Here is a 27,172-nt window from a genome sequence, read left to right as displayed (position 1 = left end):
AAATGTTCCTTCAAAGCCTCCCTGATTCATATAGCCCCCTGTTGAACCCCTCTAACAGCCTTAGTATCTGGCTACTCAAAATCAGCAGACTGATGATCCATCTCGATGCTCCTTCCCTGGCCATTCCACCTTGACGTCGGTGAAACGACCCTAGTGATCCACCAGAGATTGTAAAACCATAGAAAAGTAGCCCTTTCTGTGGATGTACTCTGTCGCAAGGTGGTCTGGCGCCAAAATGGGGATGTGCATGCCATCTATCACCCTGCTTCAGTTCGGGAATCCCATTGCTGCAAAGCCATTCACAGTCCTTCACAGCAGGAGGTAATTAAGGGCTCTGCACACTTGCATCACTACAACCCCCCACAGTGGACTTCCCAACTCCAAACTGATTTGTGACTGAACGGTAGCAGTGCAGAGTTGCCAGCTTCCACACCGCGATCACCACTTGTGTCTTCACTGTTAGGGCAGCTCTCATTTTGGTCTTCTTGTGCCAAAAGGCAGGGGTGAGCTCCGCACACAGTTCCAGGTAGGTGGTTTTATGCATCTAAAATGTCCGCAGTCACTGCTCATCATACCATATACGCATCATGATGCCATCCCACCACTCAGTGCTTGTTTCCTGTGCCCAGAACCAACGGTCCACCATGTGCAGCTGCTCCATGAATGCAAAAAGCAATCTTGAATTGTTTCTTTCCATGACATAGAGCAGGAGTCATCATCAGATTTGCAGCTCATGAAATACTGTGTTCATAACAAGAAGAAAAGGAGTACTTGTGGCACCTTAGAGACTAACCTCTGAAACCTGTCATTATGCAAGGCACTGCATTTAGCCGTATAAAACTGGTTAGTCTCTAAAGTGCCACAAGTACTCCTTTTCTTTTTGCGAATACAGACTAACACGGCTGTTACTCTGAAACCTGTGTTCATAACGCTCATCACAATACTGGAGAGCAGTATAAGATCCATGCTTTGGGACAGAGATGGCAGGCAAGCAGTTTACAGTGGCTGTTGAAAAGTGGTGCAAAATATAGTTGGAAGCCCATGGAATAATGGGATGGAGAAAACTGCATCATGGGACTGTGAACCTGCCCCCACGCGGGACTGCAAACCCTTCCCAGAACACCCAGCGGCAGATGGTGGCGAGTTGCACAGTGGGATATCTACCCACGGTGCACTGCTGTCTGTCGATGCAACAGTGCCAAATATGGATGTGCTCCGCCATCACAACGAGCATTGTGTGGACTGCAAAAGCAGTAGAATTAGAGCGGTGGATGATGGTTGACGTAACTTACGTTGATTTAACTTTGTAATCTAGACATAGCCCGAATATTATCATTGTTATTACTCACAGCGGGACCAAATTTCTGCTGGAATTGATCAATGACTATGTACTCCATATTTTCCTCTTCTTCCTCCTCTGCAATGAAAAACACAACATTAGAGATTTTCTCTGCATCAGTAAACACAGTGGATGTATATTCATACCTGCACTCAAGTCCCATCTTTACAAGAGCTGTACACAGTCCCACCTTCCCTTTCCTCCAAAACAAAAATCTCCAAGTACATTACTGCACTTCCAAACAAAGTTTGCTGCAACTATTCCCAGCAAACATAGAATGATTGTCTGTCAACAGCAACTCCAGCCTCCAGGATTTTGATCTCACTGTGAAACAGAAACCACTAATGAGTTTTAAAAGTGATCTTCAAAGGTAAACAAAATAGGTAGGTGCCCTTTTTAGTTTCTGTTATGAAATACAGAGGAGTCAGGAAAAGATTTGTAAAAAGGTTTTTAACATTTAAAATTCAGCTTCTGTCCAGGCTGGAACATGTTATAATAAGGGCAGAACTACTAAATGATGACATCACAAGAGAGTGAAAATTAAGCAATCAAGAGAGAAAGGGATTTTTAGCCAGTCTTAAAACTGATTTTTTTGGTTTTGTTAATACTTAGTTAACAATAATGTCTAACAAACACCTGGAGCAAGGCTCTCTTTGCAAAGATTGAGCACTCCCTTTTCTTTCAGTTAAGGTGTGAGAGCTCACAACACACATCTCTGACACCCCAGAAGGTACTCTAGCAAAGCTAGGAAAGACTGGACTTGATACAATCTTGACATTTCTAATTTTTTTTAATGCAGATTAAAAAAACCCTTCCTTTCAGTATTTTTGTCCATCTTAAAGAACTGAAAAAGAACATAAACCTCACTTTAAAAAAATCCTTTGCAAGTCATGTTCAAATTTTGCTCCATTCTCCCACTTCCTGAGTTGTTGTAACTGTACTTCCAATACAGAACAGAACAGAAGGTTCTTGTAGCACCCTGGTATCTGAACCCCTTGCAAGACATTAGCCAGATTTTGAACCTGGGACCACTTGCACACAAAGCAGGAACTGTTCTACTTGACCACCAACGCACTGCAACTATCCTCCAAGTGTAATAACCAGCCTCGCACTGATCATCAATGGCTAATCAGGCTTAAGTTTTTAGTTGACATCACAAAATAATGAAACATCAGATTAACACACTCACAAGATGTATTGCTTATTGCATGAAATACTTTGACTTCTGTACAAGAGTAGTTGTGGTGCTTTGTGAAAGAGTCATTTTACAGCTGGGAGAAATCCATAGTATAAGTGTTATGAAAAATGTATAATGTGACAACTAAGATTTCCTTATTTTTATAGAATATATATTGTATATTTTAATACTGCTCCTTATGAGCCTGCAGTTGAACGTGGGAGGAAAAGACGTTGTGAACCCTTGAGTTCAAAAGGTGAGGAGGGAGAGACTACAGGGTCACAGTCCCAGAATGGCTGCCTGTTGATGCTGAAACAATCAACAGTGAAATAGTCAGCAATGTTGACATTTAAATTGGCATCATTAGGCTTTAGTGTTAACTGATCTACGAGATAACTGGAGCCCATTTAATGACGTTTATTCAAAATGCCTCTTGAAGGCATATATTTATTATGGAGAGAACCTTTTCCTCCTCCTTAGTCAGGACAAATTGGAGAGTATTTTAATAGCAGCTCCAGTGCCAACGGCATCTTCTTGTTTTCAGTTTATGACAAGCCAAGGAGCTTGTACCACTCTGATGTAAACTTGCACTTCTGTTTAAGGTTTCAAACCGCTTCATGAATTAGGGCTTGTCTACCCACAAAATAGAAATGAAATAACTAAATTGGTTTTAATTCACACAGTTAGTTATTTCAGGGCAAGTCTGTGTGGACTGCCATATTTGGAACAAGAGTGCCTTATTTCAATTTGACTTAAGAGAAAGGCACTCTTATTCCAAAATACAGGCGTTCACACACAGATATGCCTAAAATAACTAAAGGTGAGAATTAAAAAAAAAAAAACTATTTAGTTAATTTGGATCCGATTTGGACATAGAGTGTGAAAAGGATATAGAACCTGGGAAAGGAGCTTGTGTCGCATACTAATTGTTTGGCTTGCAGAAAGACTGAACTTGCATTCCTAATATCACAGTTACCTGCCAGGGTATATTTTAAGTTACTCAGGGTGGTGACCCGGCTCTTTGGGGAAATGCAAGTAGAACTCTGTGGGCTGTGCTCTGCTGGTTCTCCCCTCTCCATTCCAGTTCCTCCAGTAACTAGACTGTCCCTGCACAAGACGACAGTGTAAGATATCACGGACAGTCCTGCAGTGAACACACATTGGGACATACAACATAAACTTGATAATATGTTGTAAGGCATTGTTTGACTTTCATCCAGGATCCTACACTTACATACAGCCATGTGGTGAGCTGCCCCACATATTGTAATAGCTTCCTAGTCAACATTCACATGTTTCCTGAGAGCTTCTGGGCCGTCTCTTAACTAAAAGTTTGCTTTGTTTATTGGATATTTATTTCAGAGGGCAAATGTAAAGAAGCCAAAGGCAAAATCAAGCAGAAGAGAGGTCCACTGAGGAGGTTGGTGATGAAGGCCCTGACAGGGAGAGGAGGGGTCCCAAGATGCAGACATAAGAACATAAGAACTGCCATACTGGGTCAGACCAAAGTTCCATCTAGCCCAGTATCCTGTCTTCCAACAGTGGCCAATGCCAGGTGCCCCAGAGGGAATGAACAGAACCGGTAATCATCAAATGATCCATCCCCTGTCACCCATTCCTAGTTTCTGGCGAACAGAGGCTAAAGACACCATCCCTGCCCATCCTGGCTAATAGCCATTGATGGATCCATCCTCCATGAACTTATCTAGTCCTATTTTGAACCCTGTTATAGTCTTGGCCTTCACAACATCCTCTGGCAAAGAGTTCCACAGACTGACTGTGCACTGTGTGAAGAAATACTTCCTTTTGTTTGTTTTAAACCTGCTGCCTATTCATTTCATTTGGTGACCCCTAGTTCTTGTGTTATGAGAAGGAGTAAATAACACTTTCTTATTTACTTTCTCCACACCAGTCATGATTTTATAGACCTCAGTCATATCCTTCCTTAGTCATCTCTTTTTCAAGATGAAAAGTCCCAGTCTTATTAATCTCGCCTCATACAGAAGCCATTCCATACCCCTAATCATTTTTGTTGCCCCTTTCTGAACCTTTTCCAATTCCAATATATCTTTTTTGAGATGGGGCGACCACATCTCCATGCAGTATTCAAGATGTGGGTATACCATGGATTTATATAGAGGCAATATGATATTTTCTGTCTTATTATCTATCCCTTTCTTAATGATTCCCAACATTCTGTTCACTGTTTTAACTGCCACTACACATTGAGTGGATGTTTTCAGAGAACTATCCATAATGACTCCAAGATTTCTTTCTTGAGTGGTAACAGCTAATTTAGACCTCATTTTATATGTATAGTTGGGATGATGTTTTCCAGTGTGCATTACTTTGCATTTATCAACATCAAATTTCATCTACCATTTTGTTGGCCAGCCACCCAATTTTGTGAGAGCCTTTTGTTGCCCTTTACAGTCTGCTTGGGACTTACCTATCTTGAGTAGTTTTGTATCATCTGCAAATTTTGCCACCTCACTATTTACCCCTTTTTCCAGATAATTTATGAATATGTTGAATAGGACTGGTCCCAGTACAGACCCCTGGGGGACACCATTATTTACCGCTTTCCATTCTGAAAACTGACCATTTATTCCTACCCTTTTTTTCCCTATCTTTTACTGAGTTACCGATCTGAGCTTCCCTCTTATCCCATGACAGCTTACTTTGCTTAGGAGCCTTTGATGAGAGACCTTGTCAAAGGCTTTCTGAAAATCTAAGTACACTATATCCACTGGATCCCCCTTGTCTACATGCTTGTTGACCCCCTCAAAGAATTCTAGTAGATTGGTGAGGCATGATTTCCCTTTACAAAAAACTCTTCCCCCAACAAATAATGTTTATCTATGTGTCTGACAATTTTGTTCTTTACTGTAGTTTCAACCAGTTTGCCTGTCCTGTAATTAATTGCCGGGATCACTTCTGGAGCCCTTTTTAAAAAATGAAATCACATTAGCTATCCTCTAGCCATTTGGTACAGAAGCTGATTTAAATGATAGGTTACAAACTACAGTGAAAAGAAAAGGAGTACTTGTGGCACCTTAGAGAGCTACAAGTACTCCTTTTCTTTTTGTGGATACAGACTAACACGGCTGCTACTCTGAAACTACAGTTAGTAGTTCTCCAATTTCACATTTGGGTTCCTTCAGAACTCTTGGGTGAATATTATCTAATCCTGGTGACTTTTTACTGTTTCGTTTATAAATTTGTTCCAAACCTCCTCTAATGACACCTCAATCTGCAACAGTTCCTCAGATTTGTCACCTAAAAAGAATGGCTCAGGTTTGGGAATTTCCCTCATATCCTCAACAGTGAAGACTGATGCAAAGAATTCATTTAGTTTCTCCACAATGGTCTTATCATCCTTGAGTGCTCCTTTAGCACGTCGATCGTCCAGTGGTCTCACTGGTTGTTTAGCAGGCTTCCTGCTTCTGATGTACTCAAAAAAATTGTTGCTATTACTTTTTGAGTGTTTGGCTAACTGTACTTCAAATTCTTTTTTGGCCTTCCTAATTATATTTTTACACTTCATTTGCCAGAGTTTATGCTTCTTCTATTTTCCCCCACTAGGATTTAACTTCCACTTTTTAAAAGATTCCTTTTTGTCTCTCTCTGCTTCTTTTACTTTATTGTATACCCACGGTGGCACTTTTTTGGTTCTCTTACTATGTTTTTTAATTTGGGGTATACATTTAAGTTGAGCTTCTATTATGGTGTCTTTAAAAAGTTTCCATGCATCTTGCAGGGATTTCACTTTTGGCATTGTACCTTTTAATTTCTGTTTAACTAACTTTCCTATTTTTGTGTAGTCTCCCTTTCGGAAATTAAATGCTACAACTTTGGGCTGCTGTGGTGTTTCCCCGCCACATGGATGTTAAATTTAATTATATTATGGTCACTATTACCAAGCAGTCCAGCTATATTCACCTCTTGGACCAGATCCTGTGCTGCACTTGGGACTAAATCAAGAACTGCCTCTCCTCTTGTGGGTTCCAGGACTAGCTGCTCCAAGAAGCAGTCATTTAAGGTGTCAAGAAACTTTATCTCTGCATCCTGTCCTGAGGTGCCATGTACACAGTCAATATGGGGATAGTTGAAATCCCCCATTATTATTATTGAGTTTTTTATTTGTATAGCCTCTCTAATCTCCCTGAGCATTTCACAGTCACTATCACCATCCTGGTCAAGTTGTTGGTAATATATCCCTACTGCTATATTTTTATTATTAGAGCATGGAATTACTATCCATAGAAGTTCTATGGTACAGTTTTGTTCATTTAAGATTTTTACTTAATTTGATTCTATGCTTTCTTTCACATAGAGTGCCACTCCCCCACCAGCACGACCTGTTCTGTCCTTCTGATATATTTTGTACCCTGGTATTACTGTGTCCCATTGATTATTCTCATTCCACCAAGTTTCTGTGATGCCTATTATATCACTATCCTCATTTAATATGAAGCCCTCTAGTTCACACATCTTATTATTTTAGACTTCTAGCATTTGTATAAAAGCACTTTAAAAACTTGTCACTTTCATTTGACTGTTTCTCATCAGATCTTACCCATATTTTCAAGGAATTCTGAAGCACCTGGCTTACGACTGATCTACACAGTTTTATGGACAATTTCACTATCTTGTTTAGGAGTATGCTTTTATACCAAAATACTTACATCAGTACAATCCTTGGTGTTTATAAGCTATATCGCTATAAGCGTGGTTACACCATTATAACTGCATCCACACTAGGGGGTTAAACCTCTTGAACAATATCTGTTTTTACACCAGTATAATTAAAGCAGTACAAGAGACAAGCCCCTAAAGACATAAAGGGTCATTTATCAAAAAGCTTCTCTTTAAAGGATTGATGAATACAGGAATAAGTTTTGGTAAAAGACTAAGTTTGACTTTTTGTACACGTAAAAGATTGCTGCTAAAGAGAATGGTATTCACCTTGCAAACTGCAGTTTAAGGGATCGGTTAGCAAAAGCCAGTCAATCCCCATTTCCCTTATGAGGGAAATTAAATAGTTTCAAATATGGCCTTGGGAAATACTTGAAAACCAAGTAACCTAACACAATTTGTGTTGGAGATGCAACTCTGAGTAGAAATTCAAGAGTTTTACGTACAAATCCACACCTGTGCCAGCTTCCAGATGTTACATTTCAAACCTTATCAAATGTAGGTAAATGTAGCTTCCCCTGTACAACTGTTTGTCCATGGATGAAGGGTTTTTTGTGAGAAATATTCCCTGGAAACCACGAGTTCATTATCAAACAAACCAAACAAATTATTCATTGATGGAGAAAGGAAGAACATCTTAGAAGAGTCTTTTCAGTAATGGAAACACCCCAGCCATCTCCTTACCCATTCCCTCTTAGAACAGTTCAACACAATCTTGGTGTCACTTAACCTTATACTCATAAGATTTTCCCTCCATTTGTTGGCTATTCTAATAGGTACATTCTTTTTCCAGTCATGAAAGATAAGTCCCTTCCAACATACCTGATGGGAGTTGCAGCTTGTTCCAGTTCCTCCAGCAATTCCACTGTAATACAAACCAACAACTTCTGTTACAGTTCTAACATCAGCAACTCATTGACTAAGAACTACATTTAATCCCCAAGAAATTGAAGACGAGCCAGAACTAGTACTGACCAGTGTGGAACACAGTCATGGCAAGGCATTCGTTGTAAAAAGTAATCATAGATCAGATATCAAAGGCAATAGCATGCAGTAGAAATATTTTACACCAGTGGCATTTAAGTTGAACCAGCTGATGCTACAGCATCTCTACTGAAACCTATATGGCCCTGCATAAGGCCAGTATTGCACCACCAGTTTACAGATTAAATTTTGTTGTAAATGTGATAACCTGAAGAAGGAGGCAAGGATGTATAGTACATAGATCACTCTGAGAGCTGCCTTCCATCTCCTTGCCCCCAATGCAAAACTGAGAGTGTCAGCAGTACACAGAGACAGATAGGCCTGTCTTCACTAGGGACATTTCTAAAAAATTCACAATGGCTATCCCAAATGAAGCTTTAAAAAGGCCTCAGAGTAGCATACTGCACATAAATTCTTTAGCTGTGGGAGTGGCTTCAAAATAAAGTTATCTTAGACAGTTTGACTCCATAGTTTGTTTCATCAGTTTTCAGAGTAACAGCCGTGTTAGTCTGTATTCACAAAAAGAAAAGGAGTACTTGTGGCACCTTAGAGACTAACCAATTTAAGCTCGTGCTCAAATAAATTGGTTAGTCTCTAAGGTGCCACAAGTACTCCTTTTCTTGTTTCATCAGTAAAATTCTTCTGTGTCTGAGAACAGAATGCTCTGACTCCTCTTTTTGTCTTTTTGGATCTGGGGAAGAAGACAAGCAGAGGCCCAACACAGCCTTTTCACAAGGTGTTTCCATGAATTATTGAACTAAGTGAACAAGACTTAAACACAAGGCTAATAAATCTCAAAATGTACTTTGATCATTTACTTTGCCTAGTTTTAATGACCTCAGTATTTCAGAGCATATTAATCAGTATAATTTGGCACAGCATACTAACCAATGTAATGTAGCATACTTTATAAAAATACTTAAGAGGAGACCATCAACTTGAAATATTGTCAATTTTTTTAAAAAAGCGTTAAAATAGTTTAAATTAAAGGATCTGATCCAAGGTTTAAAGCAATGGCAATCTTTACATTGACTGTAATGGGCTTTGGATCAGCCCCATAAAGCACTTTATATGTTCAAGAATTCTATAAACATTAACTAATCCTAACAACGCGCTTTGAGATTGACAATCAAGTACTACTATCCCCATTTTATAATTTTTGCAGTTTTGGATACTACTTCCCTGCCGATTTTATTGTTGCATAATCAAAATTTCCTATTTTTTTAAATGTTCTTCTCACCTATATTGCTATGTGACAGACCCGAAACAAATGAATGGGAAAACGGACTCATTATATAGGGAAAAAAACAAAATTGATGATATGCTAAGTGCTGTTATATGCAAAAAGTAAATAAGCTGAGGGGGAGTGGGGAAAGATGAACAGGAAATATTTTCCCCCTGACCTCTCAGCTATAGTAATCTTAGGTTTTATCTATTATTTTAAGTACATTTTCAGACAGAAGAGTGATTTTTAAGTTGACAGTATCCCTTTAAATCATAGTAATAAGAGACCTCATTATAAAATCTACTATTAAATCTTTGAAAGACAGGAAAACATCAGCTATTTTGTGTGTGTTTTACAGAATGCACAATTTAATGAAATATTGAAGAGAGAGTTCTGTGCTGTTCAAATTATTATGTCTTAATGAGTCCCTTTAAAATGCTTCCAGTTTTTAATTACTTAACACTTGGATTATAAAGTTTTATTACAGTCAGTTTCATTTGTTATAATCAGTTTCATTTTTAACACAATTCTATTGTGTTTGGCTTAAACACTCTAGGGGAAAGTGAAAATCTAAACAAGAAACTTCTCACTGAATCTTTTTCAGTTTTGTTTTTTTCAACTACAAAAGTCTTGCCCACAAAAGTGCTAGTGTACACAAAGCCTAAAGATACTTACATGGCCCTCCCTGATTACTGTAGCATCTGAGCACATCACAATCTTTAATGCATCTATCCTCACAACATCCCTGTGAGGAAAAGTAGTAGTATTATCCCCATTTTACAGCTGGAGAAACTGAGGCACAGAGTGGTTAATGACTTGCCCAACATCACAGCAGGGACTTGAATTCAGATCTGCCAAGTCCTAGACTAGGGCCTTTACCACTGGAGCATCCTTCCTCTCCTTACTTAGGAGTTACACAGCCAAAACTCTCAATGACTAAAATGGGACTTTTATCTAAGTAAGAAATCCTGAATAGGGCCCATCATTAGAAAAGAAAAACAAAAGTGCTAAACATGTGATAGTACCCATGAACCTCACCCTTGCAGAACAAAGAAAGTTCTCACCATTCACAATTTCATAACCAAAAAACATCTTCACACCTGGCATGCTTCTGCCTGTTTCCAAGTTCTTCACTGAAATAATTAAAAGACAGGTAGATAAATAAACAGAAACATTGAGCTCTGCATTAAAATTAAAGGTAAGAACTGATTACACACCAAATAAGGCCAGAAAACGGTCTTCGCTAATGACAATTGGCAACAGCACTAAATCAACAATTTAAAATTACTGTATTGAGTAAAACTAATACAAAAAACAATGAGGCTGTTGTATGCCTGGTGGACACAACGGGGCAAATTCTGGGCTCAGTTATTCTTTTGCAATCCCAAAGCTGTCAGCACAGCTGGGCCCACATCCTTTGTAACGTTACATTAAGTAAGAGTGTTCACTCTTCTGCTGCTTGTTTTTCATTGCATGAGTACAACTATGCCCCTCTGAAATCAATGGAAGGTTAGTCTGTGCCTGGTGCAATCAGCAGTAGGTGCAATCCGCACGAAAGACTGAGCAGCCTAGTTCTAGTTAGTTTCTGAACGGCTGAAGATTAATTATTCTGGAGTTATCAGTGAAAGTCAGCCATTGAGTAATTTGAGTGGCACAAATTCCAGTTACACATAATTATTGCTGAGCAAGGCATAAGTACAACAGAACCCACTCCTGTTCCTACTAACTCTCTTGAAATGAGGACTACATGCAGATTTAATTTGCTCAAGATAAATCCTGAAGGTAGATTATGCCTCTATTTCACTTAAAATCCCAGATATCTTTTAAAATAAACAGAATCTCAGATTTGTTCACTACATTCAGAATTTGGGCAAGCAATGCCCTCCATCTACTCAGTCTAAATAGTCTCAGAAAAGACCAGAGAACGGTATAGAACAAACACCCTGTTCAGTCCTGGCACATCAAACAATGTATATCTATTACATGAATCTATTCTTCCTCATGTGGGAAACAATGTTCTCTTTACAATGTGGGACATGACGTTCCAACCCACACACCCTTCCAACATATGATATAGCATGCCAATGAGCCCCTACCCTATCCAATCTAGAATATGTAAATACACCTTCGTGAACTCCCCCATTCCCCCCCAGGATTTGAAGAACTACATTAATTTAGGTGACAAGTACAGAACAAGAATTAAACCTCTGCTCAGAACGATACTTCTGCTGGAATCCACATGCTGCAATATTCCCTGGAAGATGCCACATTTCAAGGTGATTTTCACTGTTTTTCCCAGAATCTCATTGAGGAACTGGTAATCGCTGCTCGGATCCATGTTGGTATATCCCCAAACTAGCTCCCCAAATAGTCTGGTTCTCAAAGCAGAGTAGGAAATGAAAAGGGGAACTCCTCTGTCAAAAGATTTACTTTTCTTAGGACCTCTGCAGGACAATCCAAGAAGAAAAATGAAAAGACAGAGCCAGAATCATTTTAATGCCCTCCAGCTGTGACACTCAGCATCCAGTAGAATAAAGCTGCAGACCGAGGAGGAAAGGCACCCCAGCATGTAATAATTCATAACATACAGGCACTGCATTTGTCAACCAACTGCATACATGGGGCAATGGTAATAGAAGAAATTACATTTAGCTCTAAAAACCAGCATTGTAGGCTTCCCAGTCAAATGGAGCATAAATGCCAAAATCTGAAGACCCTTTGCAAACTACAGGATTGAAATTATGATGACTGTAGAAAAGTAGAACAATCTCAGAAATTTTGCTGAACAGCTCAGGAGTTTCTCTCCTAAATGGGACCTGTTAACAGTTAAGATTAAGCAGATCCAGTCACTGAAAAGCAAATACAGTCAGTGCACTGTTTGGTCCCTGTATAACTGCTTCTCTGCACCTATCAGCTAGGCAGCGGTTCCCAACCTTTATGGACGTCTCTACTGGTCTGCCAGACCAAATCCTCCTCTCTGCCAGCCAGTACTCCCTACTGTGCAGCGCACTAACTCGCCCCACGCTGGGGCGGCTATTTGTGACCTCAGCGCCGCCCTTGGGAGCGACCTCAAGTCGCAGCTCACCAAGGTGGCGTGACAGTGCGTGTGGGGAGCCTCTCAGCCCGCACGCAGGGGCAGGGCAGGGCAGGCAGGAAGGGCTCGCACTGGGGGCCCCAGGGCAGCTCTTCCCAGGGGAGGGGGAACCCAGAGACAGCCCTGTGGATAGGTCACCACTAAGATCACTGCATGGGGCTCGGAATCACACCAGGGGGCTCGGATCCCGCAGGGGCAGCTCCCAAGTTCCTTCCCCACTACCAAGTCCTCCGGACCCGTACGGAGCTACTCGCTACTAGATAGCGCGGGCAGGGCGGCGGCCTCTTCAGAACGTACAAACTCCCTGCTCCTAGCGTGGCATCAGGGCCATGGTAGGGACTACAACTCCCAGAGAACAAAGCGACACCTTGTGGTAAGTAATCAGAGCAACGCGGAATGCAGAATGCTGGGAGTAGTAGTTTTCAAGGGCCGCGCTTTTAGGGCCTCTCGTGATGACGTTGAACAGCCCTAAGTGTGACCGTTAGCGAGAAGAAAGATAGGAGCCGCTCCGCGCAGGCGCTGATGAGCTCTCCTTTGTGAGAGGCGAGGAGCTGCGGGGCGGGGTTACAGCGCGGTGTGGGCGGGGCCGGGCCCGCAGCCGGGGTTGATAAGAGGAAGCGCAGGGGTTTCTCTCTCTCTCTCTCTCTCCCCCCCCCCCCTTTTTTTTTTGGCGTCCAGCCGCACCGGTGTCCGGCCGCAGCGTCCGGGGCCCGCGCGCCGCCGCTGCCGATTGGCCGAGCCCGCCATTGCTTGCCCCCCCCCCCCCCCCATTCTCTGCGCGGCGCCGCGGCTGTCACTGTCCCGCTCCCCTGCGGCCAGAGGCGGCGGCCGGAGATGGGCTCACGAGCATCCTCGCTGCTGCGGGACGAGGAGATCGAGGAGATCAAGAAGGAGACGGGCTGTGAGTAGCGGGCCGCCGGCCGGGGCTTTGCGGGCTTGGGCTGGGCGAGCCGGGACGGGAGTGGGCGGCCGGCCGGTCTCTGCCCCACAGCCGGGGCTGGTGGAGCAGCGGGGGCGGGGCGGTGCTGGCCAAGACTCGGGCTGGTGGTCGCCTGAACTCAGGCCCGGGGGTCGGGGCCATTGAGAGCCTAGCGCCGCTTCCTTGCCGCGAGCGTCGTGCGGGCCGGTCTGCCGGCTTGTTCCCAGCCGCAGTGCGGAGATTGCCTCACCGCCTCTGGCTCTCCCCGGCTGGGCACAGCATCTTTTGGGTGCCGGGGCAGGCACAGTCCCCCGCTCCGGCCGTGCTGCCAGCCCCTTGCCTTCTTCCCTTGGCTGGGCCGCCGGGGGCTCTCTCCTTTCCCGCTCCGGCCAGGCGGGGGCCGCTCGCTCGCCTGCGCACTGGTGCTCTCTGCGTGGCCAAGTCTCTTCTGCCCTGGTCATTCCCTCCGTCCCGGGAACGAGCCTCCCAGGAGGGAAGAGGGATGTGACTCACCGGCCCGCGTGAGCGCCTCATGATTGGGGGGGATGCGATCCCAGCAAAAGGGGCCGACCATCACTATAGGATTATGGGGTTTTGCTGTAGCGGATCGGAGGCCTTTACACTCCCTAACCTGCACCCTCCGCCCCCATTATTTGGTGTTAGTAAAGGAGGAACACGCAGAGTGGAAAGAAAAGGAGTACTTGTGGCACCTTAGAGACTAACCAATTTATTTGAGCATAAGCTTTCTTGAGCTACCGATGAAGTGAGCTGTAGCTCACAAAAGCTTATGCTCTAATAAATTGGTTAGTCTCTAAGGTGCCACAAGTACTCCTTTTCCTTCTAGGGATACAGACTAATACGGCTGCTACTCCGAAACCTGTCATTGCAGGGTGGAAGCACTGCAGCACTTCTTGTCAAAATCAGTTACCTTTGCTGAGAATCCTCTTTTTGTCTGCAAAGGTCCTACCTGCCTCATAGGTAAAACTGTGCTAATATCAGCCATTGTTTAACTCCTAGTGCTAGCAGAGTTCCTAACCTGATAGGCCTAAACCAGCAAGACAGATTCTCTGTTGTGGTGGAGAGCTACATGGCACAATAGAAAGCAGAGACTGTCAGGGAGCTGGGTACAAATCTCTGATTCTGTGCTGTAGCCCAGGGAACGTGTAAGTGCTGAATAGGGACTGCTATTGAGCGAATATCAGGAATACAACACTCACTGTCCCCTACAACAGTGCTATAGGGTGGAAGGTAGGAAGCACAGGAGCTGTTACTATGGACATTAGAAGATAGTTTTTGCATTCGCATTGCCTGAGATGCGAAGGGAGAAGAAGACAACCGTCAATCTACTTTTGTATTTACCAAAATATAAATTGATGGGGTACTTTCTGGTAGTCATTGGAGAGCTGGCTTATTGCATGTTTCTGGTTTTCATTGTTTCCAGCTACTAAACTGCTTTAAAAAAGGCTAAAAATACAGTAAATGCCTTCCTAGTATTACTTTGCAGTTGAAGTGATTGCATAGTTGCATTAGGGATGTGTTATGATTGCAAGTAAGAGGGGCTGTTGAAAGCACCATGTATGCAAGAGAGGTGATCCATGAGACTTGCGGATGTGGTCAACAACAGGAAAGTTTGCAAATCCTTGTACTATGAATGCAGATGGAACATTTTAAGAACTGTTATAGTAAAACTGTGCTCTGTATAACCTACCTCATCCTCTAGTTGTTGAACACTGCCTTTCCATAAATACAGAATCTGGGCAAAATAGGAGTGGGGTCACTAATCGTCCATGTATTAGTAAATGAAACTGTCTCGGTAAAATTGAGTGTGTTGTGGACTAGACATGATTGTTGCAGCTCTGAGAACCACAATCGTTCACTTTCCCTAGAATTAAGAAATCACTTTTTTTACTTCCAGGATTTCATTTGTCTTTTGTATAGTCTTGCTGCTTCAGCCCCTGCAAAGAATTAAGATCTTTCCAAATTAAATGTTTCCCTACCTCTTGTTTTTTGCCTTTATGAGAATATTGTATCTCTTCCAGAAAGATGGATTTCCACCACATACATATTCCTGATACAAGTAGATTGAGTATGTAGACTATTTCCATGCTCGTTGGATTCATCAACAGCCATGGATCTTTATTACCTGTAGCCCCCTGCACACTGTCAGCCGGAATTTGCTCTGCCCAGCTGATCATTGCATGTGTATTCAGACATCTCTTACTAAAAAGAGGAAACTTAAAAACAAGCAAAGGTTTAACTTAAACTGTTGGCCTCTAGATAATCTGAATGTTAACTAGTCCCAGTACCACTAGCAAATATTCGGGAATGATTTTCCGACAGGCCCCTGATACTTGGTGCATTATGCTGTTATTATTTCAGCTAATATTGGAGAATCATTACTGAGCAATGGGCCTGGTTTATGAACATTTAGAACAGGAGTGGCCAACATGTGCCTCCTTGTATAGGCACAGACTCTGGGGCTGGAGCTACAGGTGCCAACTTTCAGTGTGCCAGGGGGTGCTCACTGCTCAACTCCTGGCTCTACCATAAGCCCTGCCCCCACTCCACCCCTTCCTGAGCCTGCCATGCCCTTGCTCCTTCTCCTGCCCCTCCCCAGCACCTCCTGCATGCCAGGAACTGGGAGATGCTGTTTGGCAGGGCTGCCGGTGGGTGGGAGGTATTTGGGGGGAGGGGCTACTGCCGTATTATTGTGGCTCTTTGGCAATGTACATTTGGTAAATTCTGGCTCCTTCTTAGGCTCAGGTTGGCTACCCCGATTTAGAGTATGTGTAGAGACTGAGTATTTAAGTGACAGCATTGGTACTAGGAGAGTTCCTGCCCTGATTACCCTTAAATGCTTCACTTAACTTTTTTTAGTGTGAGACTTATATTTGTGGTTTGCAACTTAAATTTCAGATTCTGGTTTTTGAGGTCTGAGTTAAAATATTTATTTTTAGGATTTAATTTTTGTTTAAGGATTTATAAAACAAAACTCTGCTGTCAGTGAATTAATTTAAATGATTCATGTCTGTATGGACTGTAAAGGCTATTATGTTTTTTCTCACTTCAGTAATCTTTAACTTTTCTAGTGTTTTAATTTTAGACTAGAAGCTTGTTCTGCTCTACCTTGTGTAGTCTGCACAGTGGATGGAAAATTCCACCATTTGGTTAGCACCTTACTCTCCCTTTCCACCGGTATAAATGTCTACGCAAGTAAAAGGCAGTTGAAAAGCAGATCAGAAAGTACCTGGAACAAAGTTTGGTGGAAAAACAGTTAGTATTGCTGTGACTGTGGGTCATTCTGAAGGATCTGTAACATCCACCAATTCTTAGAAGCTTGGTGCTCCTGATACTTCCTCTGCTAAATAGTTAAAGTGAACCCAGCTAAAGCAAAAAGAAAAGGAGTACTCGTGGCACCTTAGAGACTAACAAATTTATTAATGTTAGTCTCTAAGGTGCCACGAGTACTCCTTTTCTTTTTGCGGATATAGACAAACACGGCTGCTACTCTGAAACCAGCTAAAGCAGAACATCATGTTGTCACTAAATGTCCAACTTGAGAAATGGTAACACTGTTAATTACTCTGAGGACTCTATACTCGTCTGTCTCCATTTTACTAAACTGTATTTTCTCCAGTTTCTGTTGGATAGGAGGAAGTAAATGAAAAGGGCATTTGGTTTAAACATTAAGTCTATTGGTGGATACTTGCCTGTGGAGTTCTCTCAATTGTGGGTGACCTTTGTCTTTCCCACCACTGAAAGTGGACCCCTTACAGGCAATGCAAAGCCACAGCTGACAGTATTAATAGCTACACAGTACTTCATATTAGCCTTTGTACCTGGAGTGGATAGAAAAGATCTTTGTGGCAGAATGCTTTTTATTTTCTCCCAAATTGAATTTAAAATTTAGGTTCAAGTTTTAGATTTTCATACTTAAATTCTGTGCTGACAGTCTGAGATTCATTTTGTGCATAATAGTAATTCTGCGATACCTGTATAGTTAAGGCTTTCAAGAAGGAAAATGGGTTAAATGTTCCTTAAAACCCAGCTATCTGACAAGTAATCATCAGTAGATTCTTGTGTAACCACAGTAACTTCTGAACTTTTGCTCCCTGAATTCCTTAGTCCAAGGTAGTGTAGTACCATGCTAAGATCTTACATGGCATTTTACAGTCCTGCTCCTCCTTTTCCTCCCCCTTAGTTTGCTGTGATCAACTTAGAAATTTGCTTGGAACTTTGTTTCAAGACCATCTTAAGAACCCCCCCCCCGAAGTGCACGTTTCAGTAGCCAGTGTAAGAAATAGGGGAGAAGTCTGGAATGATGCCAGGTTTGGAAAATGTTGCTTGTTGATATTTGGTTTTTACAGTCCTTGAATAGACATAGGAATGTTACAGTACTTGAAGTTTTAGGTCACACCCTTTTCCCCTTATGCTGAAGTAATGCACCTAAACATTTAGAGTATACCTCTACAATAGAATATTTGTTGACCTGCCTGTGACCTGTCTCTGAATTTTTTGATCATATAATTATCTTGTTTCATGACTAGTCAGATTACTATTGATCTGTCCCCTTCCTTTGTGTCTGTGCAGTGGGAGGGGATTACAGACCAAGTTAGGTGTGTATGCACAAGATCACAAAAGAGAACTAATCAGGAAAACTCATTTCAAATGAATATCTGTTACACGGAAAACATAAGTTCTCAAAATGCACTTTTATTTGATGATGATACATCTGTACTATAAGGCTCTTAAAAGCATGTGATTCAGAAATATTAAATGTAAGTGCACCAAAAGGATTATTGTAGTAGTCCCAATCAGGGTGTTTAAAAGCAGTTTGCAGGCTACAAGGGGGAGGGGGGGAGATTTCCCTGAAGAGAGTGCAAGAGTTTGTAGATATGTGTAAAATTTAATTTTTAATAGAAAAGTTCAAGTGGATTCTTGATTGCAAGGAACTTTCCAAACATGAAACAAATGTAAACGTATGCAAGTGATAGCATACAGTGGGGCACTGTAAGTGCTTAATGGAAAAACCAAGACACAGTTTCTACCCCAAGCATGTACAATTTAAATTTTACAAGTGATCTTATGAATAAGGATGACTAAAGTAGGGAATGTTATCATCCTGAGGCTGCAGATTGCTCAAGGGCTGCTGCTGCTTGGTAAAGCTAAAATCAAAGTGAAATTAACACAATTTGAATCAGTTTCACTGTTGCCTTTCAGAATTTTGTGGATAGTAGTGAAAATGCCAAGAATCTTGTCATTCTCACGCTGCCATTCGAGAATGCTGAGGACAGCCGAGTTGAGCACTGCAGATTTTTATGGGGGAGCATAGGTAAGGCTCTTTTAGTCGCAGGTATTTTTAGTAAGTCATGAACAGGTCACAGGCAGTAAACAAAAATTTACGTCCCTGTGACCAGTCCATAATTTGTACTGCATACCCCTGACTAAAACTTGGGATGGGGGGATGTGGGGGAGGCAGGATCCCTGCTAGTACCGGGGGGGGGGGGGCGGGGCAGACTCCCTACCTGGCTCCTCACAGCTTCCCCCCAGGTGGTGGTGTGGCCAGGTGGCTCCATGCACTGCCTCCATCTCAAGTGCTGGCTCTGCCAGATGGCTCTGTGGCCAATGGGAGCTGCAGGGGCAGTGTCTGTGTGTGGAGGCAGCAGGCGGAGCTAGGAGCTGAGGCAAGGGATATGTCACCCCTTTCCAGGAGACCCCCAAGGTAAACGTCGCCTAGAGCCCTTACCCCCTACTGTGCCTGAGCCCCCTCTCACACCCAAACTCCTGCTGCTGCTGGGGCGCAGGGGGACGCAGTGGCTGAAAACTGCCCCAGCCGCGGCTGGTGCAGCTGGCCCAGGGGCTGCCTGAGCAGCCTAGGCTAGCCCAGGGCCAGCCGCACTGGCCACTGCAGAAGTCACAGAATCCGTGACCTCCATGACAAACTCACAGCCTTAAGCATCGGTGCTGACTGATGCATCTGATGAAGTGAGCTGTAGCTCACGAAAGCTCATGCTCAAATAAATTGGTTAGTCTCTAAGGTGCCACAAGTACTCCTTTTCTTGGTGCTGACTCTGTGGGTGCTCAACAGCTGGAGCACCCATGGAAAAAAAAATAGTAGGTGCTCAGCACCCACCCGCTTATCAGCTACTCACCTTCTCCCTGCAGCGCCTCCCACCCATTGGTGATCCACTATTTAGTGGCATTCAGGAGGTGCTGGTGGGGGAGGGGAGGAACAGGGATGGAAAGAGGCTGGGTGGGGGCAGACTGGGGGTGGGAGCTTATGAAGGGGTGGGGCCTAGGGTGGAGCAGGGGTCGAGCCCCCTTCAGGAACTCAGAAAGTTGGTGCCTCTGTGGGGAGGGCCAAAAAGAGAAGTTAAGAGAGGAACGTATTAGCAGAGCCCTGAATTGCTTCCCCGTTGCAGCAGTCATGAGATTCTCAATGGGGAGAAGACAATGCCCTCTCTAGTAGCAAGGGCACAGTTTTCAAATTTATCAAGCTTCTACTAGTTGGGAGGTGATCCAAAAGATGGAATACCTGATCATTGTTCAGAGATGATACTTGAGTAGAAATCCTGGCACCTTCCTCCTTTCCAGTGGCTTCTAATTCTGGACACTGGCCTAGACTTAGATGGTAGTGCATCCCTCTTTCCCTATCACTTAACTCTACTCAAAAGTATGCATCTGGTAAATATTTGAAGCTCTGGGACCTATCGGCTGCGTCTATAATACAATGAACTTCAATCTTTGAAAGACCAGAGCCAATTTGCTATGTGCTTGCATTATTTGGAATTGTCATTGCCCAACCCATGCTAAGACACAAGGTTGTCAAGGAAGCATTGAGCAAAGTACTGTTGGCAGCCCATCCTAGAGAAAGGAACAGCAGAGTTTAAACAAATAACTTAGTGAAAGAACAAGCCTGATAAAAGAATTCAGTTATTGTGTCCCAGTCATACAGACTTGATACCTGCTGTGCAACCTATTCAGGTAAGAATAAACCTTTGCAATTAATCCTATTTATCAGCTCTTGAAACAACTGAGTTGGCATGGTACCAAATTAGTGCACTAAGGCCTGGTCTACACTACAGAGTCAGGTTGACATAAGCGTCTAAACCAGTGATACTCAGACTGAGGTTTGGGAGCCGTAAGTATCTCTTTAATGTGTCTCATGAAGCTTTTTGCAGCACATGATAAAATAGTTAACTAATCAGGATGCTTTGACCAAGTATTCTACAATTGGTCAACATTGTAAGTCATTTTGCTGTGGGAATAAGATGTATATAAAAACAATAGTAAATGAAAAAATGAATTCACACTATTGTGGCTCTCTTGGGTAATGTTGTTTGTTAATTTGGCTCCTGTAAACCACTGAGATCTGAGTATCACTAGTCTACAATAAAATGTAGCTCCCACTGATGTAACTCGCCCAGTACACTGACTTAACTCCACCTCCAAAAGGAATAGCCCTTAAGTTGATGTGGTTAGGTCAATGCAGTGTCAGTGTAGACACTGCATTGCTGGCAGCAACTGTTGCTGCTTATCAGAAACCATTGCACTGATTTAACTGCCTGCGTGGGGCATTGTGAAAGTGGTCTTGGTGAGGACGCACTGTTAACTGCACAAAATTCTGTTACGTGTGCGCTTTAGGGTAGTGGTGGGCAACCTGCAGCCCGTCAGGGTAATCTGCTGGCGGGCTGCAAGAGTTTGTTTACACTGACCATCTGTAGGCACAGCTGCCCGCAGCTCCCAGTGGCTACAGTTGGCCGTTCCTGGCCAATGGAAGCTGCAGGAAGCGGCATGGGCTGCAGGGACGTGCTGGCTGACGCTTCCCGCAGCTCCCATTGGCTGGGAACGGTGAATCGCAGCCATTTGGAGCTGCGGGCGGCCATGCCTGCGGATGGTCAACGTAAACTGTCTTGTGGCCTGCCAGCAAATTACCTGACGGGCTGTGTGCAGGGTGCCCACCACTGCTCTAGGGGCACCCACCTTTACCCAGTTCCTAGCGTTCAAGGTGTACTCTTTGCAGGTTTTCAGGACCTTTTACCAGTGAAAGAGCTTTACCCAGTAATATCCTTATCCTCTATTTATTAACAATTACCAAGCTAAATACACATGCTAAGCACACAATGCTATGCTCACCAATCCTGACTTTCCCTGTTAGCCAGGCAGACTTTCCCTGTTAGCCACACAAGGCCAGTCTCATCTGGATTCTGGTTGCTGCATGTCATGATCGGTCGTGCAGAGGATTCTTAGCAGCTCTGATCTTAGGCTGTGTCTGAGAGGTGAGTTCTTCTTCCAGGTCTTTCCTCCTCCTCCTCCTCCTTCTGTTCCCTTTGCTGGTCTCCTTCTTGGACCCCAGTTTATATAGTGAAACTTGAGTCCTGCTTAGCTATACCTTTAGCAATATTTTAGTAAAATAATTGGTTAACAGTTCTTTAACCAATTCTAACCTATTGTGTAAAAATTCTTTAACCAATCATACCCCATCACCTTAATTGATTTACACCTAGCAAAATTAATTATGTAACAGACAGAAACAATGGAAGAACCAGACCGAGATCATACACCCAATAGAGAAGTGGGGACCATAAAGACAAAACTATCCTTAGAGCACACCACCAACACAAGAAGTGTAGCATGGATGTGTAAAACCAATTGAATTATTGTGGTGGCTGTATGTCAACATAAGTAGCTTCACTTAATTTTGTAGTGTACAGTTGCCCTTAATGTCACTTCTATAACTAAGTCTTGTAGAGGGCTGTAGACTAAACAACATCAGGATTTAGGAAACCCCTGCTCTAGGTTTGTATTAAATTGGTACACATCTGAAATACCTAACAAGGCCTGAGCCATACTGCCAGTGCAGACCTGCCTGTTGACTTCGGGGATCAGGACTCCAGAATCCACAGAAAGAACTCCCTCACTAGAGTCTTTGTAAGATGTTAGACAATGTCTTCGGCAGCACCATATCAGTTGTTGCCTCCAAAACCTGGGCTGATTTGAATAGTTTGTTTTGAATTTGGCATTTCTACCACTAACTGTAGACTTGTTGGGTATGTAATGTTTGTCTTGTCTGCATGTGGGATCCCTTGAACTTTCTGATCTGAAAGCTTTATTGCTCTGCTCTCTCAAAACTGAGCTCCTTTGCGTGATCTGTCTTTAATTTAATTTGAATGGGTCGTGGAGATGGAAACAAGTACAGCAAGGAACCCTGGAAACTAGTTGCATTCAGATTCAGGCAGACTTTTGCAGGAGGAGGCAAGTAGGTTTGATGTATTCTTCGCTGCCCTTTTTTCCCTTGCATGCTCAGCTAGCTTTCTAGAGGAACTGCCCTAGCTGTAAGCCAGATTTTAAAATGTTTTGCTCATCAGAATATGGCAGAGATAAGAAGAGCTTTGGTTTGTTTAGCAATACAGAATATGCTATTGAAGGATATTCACATTGTATGAATTTAGAATGAATTTGAAAGCAAATTACAAGTGTAATCTGTATCAATGTAATTTTTATAAAAATGCAGTTTCCACTCTTCAAACCTGAGTGGAGATTTGAGAAGGGGTTGATACAGTGAACATAACTGACTTTTGGGGCATGAAAGGCTTTTGATTATGGATTCTGACAATTTAGGGGTGGAGAGACATATTGGGGTTGAACTTGGCTATCATTAAATATTTAGCCTCAAAAATGTAAACTAAGCAGATTGCCAGGGTTGAAAACTTCTCGGTGATATTTTTGTTAAAGACCACAAACTAACTGATCCCACTTAAAGAAGTACAGCACTGGCCTCTACTCTTCTGACTTCATGGGAGAACCCCAGAATTATTCCCTGCTACCTGGGGAGGTGGGAACGGGCAGTGCGGCTCAGACTTCTGACAAGTTTGCCAGTGCTTTAGTATTTTCATCTGTCTGTTTGCAGATGACTGGTTCAGTATACTGAACCAATCTGGAGATGGGGTTATTGTTTAACTGACTTGTCTAATTTTCCTTTTTCCCTCCAGTTTCCCACAGTCAGATCACTCGTCTGTACAGTCGGTTCACCAGCCTAGACAAAGGAGAGAATGGGACTCTTAGGTAGGTACTTTCTACCACTCATCTTGTGATAATCCAAGTTAGTTATGATGGTTAACGTAATAAGATTTTGAACACAGATCTTCCCACCTGATAAATCAGGAGTCTTCTTTCTACTGACCTAAAATGAACTTCTTAAAATAAAGCAGTTTTTAAATTTATATATTAAATGTTTATAAAGCAGTTAGGTATTTGGAGAGCAACAGACAGTTACAATTAAAGCACAATAAACCAGACTGTTTTAAAATGCATATAAAAATCAATGTCAGCAAAAATCTGACATCTTAAAAAATTATACTAAAAGGTAAGCTTGACAAGCCAGGTAACTGGTTGGTCAAATAATGTCAGATATTCCAGGAAGAATGCCCTGATATTGGTGATGGCCTACCTTTTTGATTTCATTATGGTACTTTTTGTTAGCAAGCCTACTTAAATGTCTTGATCACTTACTTACTACATGCTGTTGGGGAAAAAGGTGAACTAATAGAAAGTTGAGTATTTTGGTTGTCTGGAATTTTCTCAAACATTGTATGTTATTTATTTGAATACCAAGCCTTCAGTGTACATGTGCTTTGTAAACCACCGTTAAACAAGTTTAAAGGTACCATCCCTGCTCCTGAGTTTAAAATCTGATCTAAACTGACTAGATGCACAGAAATTAACTCAGAAGGGAGCTGAGGAGGGAGGAAGGGTTCAGTCACTAAACCTCTTTCCCAAAACCAAGAAAATCTGCACAGCCATTAAGCCTCTTCCTTCTCAAATGCATCACAACTATTAACTCTTCCACCCTCATTAAGCAAACAACTCTGCATTAAATGACTATGTAAATAAACATCCAGTTCCCTCCCTCCACAAATATGCCATTTCTAATCCTCATGTTCCACCTGTGACCCCAGCTAGACCTTGCTGATCATATTAAAAGCTCTGTGCTAGTGAGGGGAGTAGAGAGATCCCTCCCTTCCTGCTCTTTTTCCTTCTGCTGCTGCTTGAGTCAATTTTTCTGACTTAAATAACCTAGTTAAGTAACTTTGTAATTAGGCATAAATGTCTATCCATGGCTATGCACACTAGAGACCATAAAGCCTTACTTTTTTGTTACTTTTCTAATAAACTAATAATTTAAAATATTTGACCACGTTTGACAGAACTGATGATATTTGATCAATGTTTGACTCAGTCAGTTAACCAATTGTTTTTTGACCAGTTAAATGCCCAACCCTACCAAAAGGCTTCTTCCTCCAAACCAATTTTCATAGCTACCACTTTGATCTCCCTCAAATACTTAAGACCCACCTCTGCCCATGTTAATGGCCTAATGGCAGTGGGACAAGTAACCTGTTGCTGAGTCACTAATATCTCTTGTTCACTTACTTTTAAAAAAGCATCCCAATTAATATATGTAACCTTGTATTTGGCCACCCTTGTTATCCCTCTACCTTACCTCCCCTCTGCAGCTGTTTTCTACGCTCAGCTGAGTCTTGACCACTTAGATTGTAAGCTCTCTGGAGCAGGGACTGTTTTTGTTTAAATACCTAACCCAAATGGGGGGAGGAGGTTCTCTAGGCTCTAATGTTTGTAAAACACTGTGCACACCTATGATGCTGTGTGGATTTTCTTTTTCCTACAGAAATTATTCACATTGCATCTCTGTGTAGCTAGAAGAGTTCATAGGAGTTCAGTTGCGTTTTTCTTAAACACCTTTTAAAACATAATTAGGCTTAAAGTATTGCTTCCGCAAAGCCTCAGCAAGACTTCTTTCTTCAACACAAATATCTGCAGCACAAGAACTCACAAAATGGCAGCTTCCATAGTTGTATCTTCCATATATTGTGAGTTTTGAAACTTTCTGCCACTTACTCAATGCTCTTAGACAGATTTGGGGTCAAGAAATGCTAAACTTTTAGCTAAAATATTTTGCTATTGGGCTGTCAAGCAATTAAAATTAATTGTAATGAATCACACTGTTAAACAATAGAATACCATTTAAATATTTTTGGATGTAGTCTACATTATCAGATATATTGATTTGAATTACAACACAGAATAGTGCAGTGCACACTTTATATTTTTGATTACAAATATTTGCACTGTAAAAATAAGGTTTTTTCAATTCACTTAATACAAGTACTGTAGTGCAGTCTCTTTATCATGAAAGGAACTTACAAATGTAGAATTTTTAAAAAAAACAAAAAAACAAAACCCACCCTGCATTCAAAAATAAAACAATGTGAAACTTTAAAGCCTGCAAGTCCACTCTGTCCTATTTCTTGTTCACAGTGTCACCTAAAAGCGAGAACTGGTGTTCGCATAGCACAATTGTAGCCAGTGTTGCAAGATATTTACATGCCTTATGTCCCTTCATGTTTCAACCACCATTCCAGAGGACATGCATCCATGCTGATGACTGGTTCTGCTCAATAACAATTCAAAGCAGTACAAACCAATACATGTTCATTTTCATCAGCTGAGTCAGATGCCACCAGCAGAAGGTTGATTTTCTTTTTTGGTGGTCTGGGTTCTGTAGTTTCTGCATTGGAGTGTTGCTCTTTGAAGACTTCTGAAAGCAAGCTCCACACCTCATCCCTCTCAGATTTTGGAAGACACTTCAGATTCTTAACCTTGGGTTGAGTGCTGTAGCTATCTTTAGAAATCTCACATTGGTACCTTTGCATTTTGTCAAATCTGCAATGAAAGTGTTTGTAAAATGAACAACATATGCTGGGGAGTCATCATCTGAGACTACTATAACATGAAATATATGTCAGAATGTGGGTAAAATAGAGCCAGAGATGTACAATTCTCCCCCAAGGAGTTCAGTCACAAATTTAATTAACGCATTATTTTTTAACAAGCGTCATCAGCATGGAAGCATGTCCTCTGGAATGGTGGCTGAAGCATGAAGGGGCATATGAATGTTTATCATATCTGGTACGTAAATACCTTGCAATGCCGGCTACAAAAGTCCCATGCGAATGCTTGTTCTCACTTTCTCTCTTTTAAATAAGAAGTTGGCAGCATTATCTCCCGTAAATGTAAACAGACTTGTTTTACAGATTGGCTGAACAAGAAATTGGACTGAGTGGACTTGTAGGCTCTAAAGTTTTGCATTGTTTTTGAGTGCAGTTTTGTAACTATCTATATTTGTAAGTTTCTCTTTCACGATAAAGAGAATGCACTACAGTACTTGTATGAGGTGAATTTAAAAATACTGTTTTGCATTGTAAAAACAACAAATATTTGTAATAAAATAAACAGTGTATACTTTATTCTCTTGTAATTGAAATCAATATATTTGAAAATGTAGAAAAACATTCAAAAATACTTAATAGAATACCAATTGAAATTTATTGTTTTACAGTGATTTTAAAAATGAGATGAATTGCAATTAATTTTGAGTTAATTGCGTAAGTTAAATGCAATTAATCGACAGCCCTACTTTGCTGCCATTCTTTTTCTTCTCTATAGAAGGTGCAAAAGATGTTATAAAAGGTTTTCTTTTGCCTGTTTACATTAAATTGAGGTCTTTTATGAAATTCTGTGGAGAACTGATAGTATAGCATAAGGTAAATCATGCAAGTGAGAACCTGACTGAGACAGAATTGCTTTATTGTTCAGATTGCTTTAAAGCTCTAACACCTGCTGAACTTAGTTGAGATTCTTCTAAATATTCATTG

At 41.9% G+C, this 27,172-nt stretch overlaps 2 protein-coding genes across 9 annotated transcripts in view; one reads left to right on the top strand and one right to left on the bottom strand.

Moving 5' to 3' along the window:
* EXD1 (exonuclease 3'-5' domain containing 1) overlaps positions 1–13,797 on the bottom strand; it is a 35,045-nt gene extending 21,248 nt beyond the window's left edge. For 2 of the 8 annotated variants that reach the window (XM_084631709.1, XM_084631710.1), the window contains exons 1-6: positions 13,687–13,797; positions 11,629–11,867; positions 10,488–10,556; positions 8,037–8,079; positions 3,493–3,623; positions 1,350–1,417 (exon numbers count right to left, since the gene is read on the bottom strand). In XM_084631709.1, the coding sequence (XP_084487835.1) occupies positions 1,350–1,417; positions 3,493–3,623; positions 8,037–8,079; positions 10,488–10,556; positions 11,629–11,867; positions 13,687–13,718 (582 nt within the window). In that variant the 5' untranslated portion in view covers positions 13,719–13,797. The other 6 variants (XM_084631711.1, XM_084631712.1, XM_084631716.1 and 3 more) reach the window with 6 other exon arrangements.
* CHP1 (calcineurin like EF-hand protein 1) overlaps positions 13,200–27,172 on the top strand; it is a 35,031-nt gene continuing 21,058 nt past the window's right edge. The window contains exons 1-2 of the mRNA XM_084631717.1: positions 13,200–13,418; positions 23,429–23,501. Of these exons, the coding sequence (XP_084487843.1) occupies positions 13,352–13,418; positions 23,429–23,501 (140 nt within the window). The 5' untranslated portion in view covers positions 13,200–13,351. The remainder of the gene's footprint in view (positions 13,419–23,428; positions 23,502–27,172) is intronic.

This window comes from Lepidochelys olivacea (genome assembly GCF_965140295.1).
Source record: "Lepidochelys olivacea isolate rLepOli2 genome assembly, chromosome: 6".
Lineage (NCBI taxonomy): Eukaryota > Metazoa > Chordata > Testudines > Cheloniidae > Lepidochelys > Lepidochelys olivacea.
The sequence above is the reverse complement of the archived record's forward strand: the minus strand, read 5'-3'. Positions and strand labels throughout refer to the sequence as shown.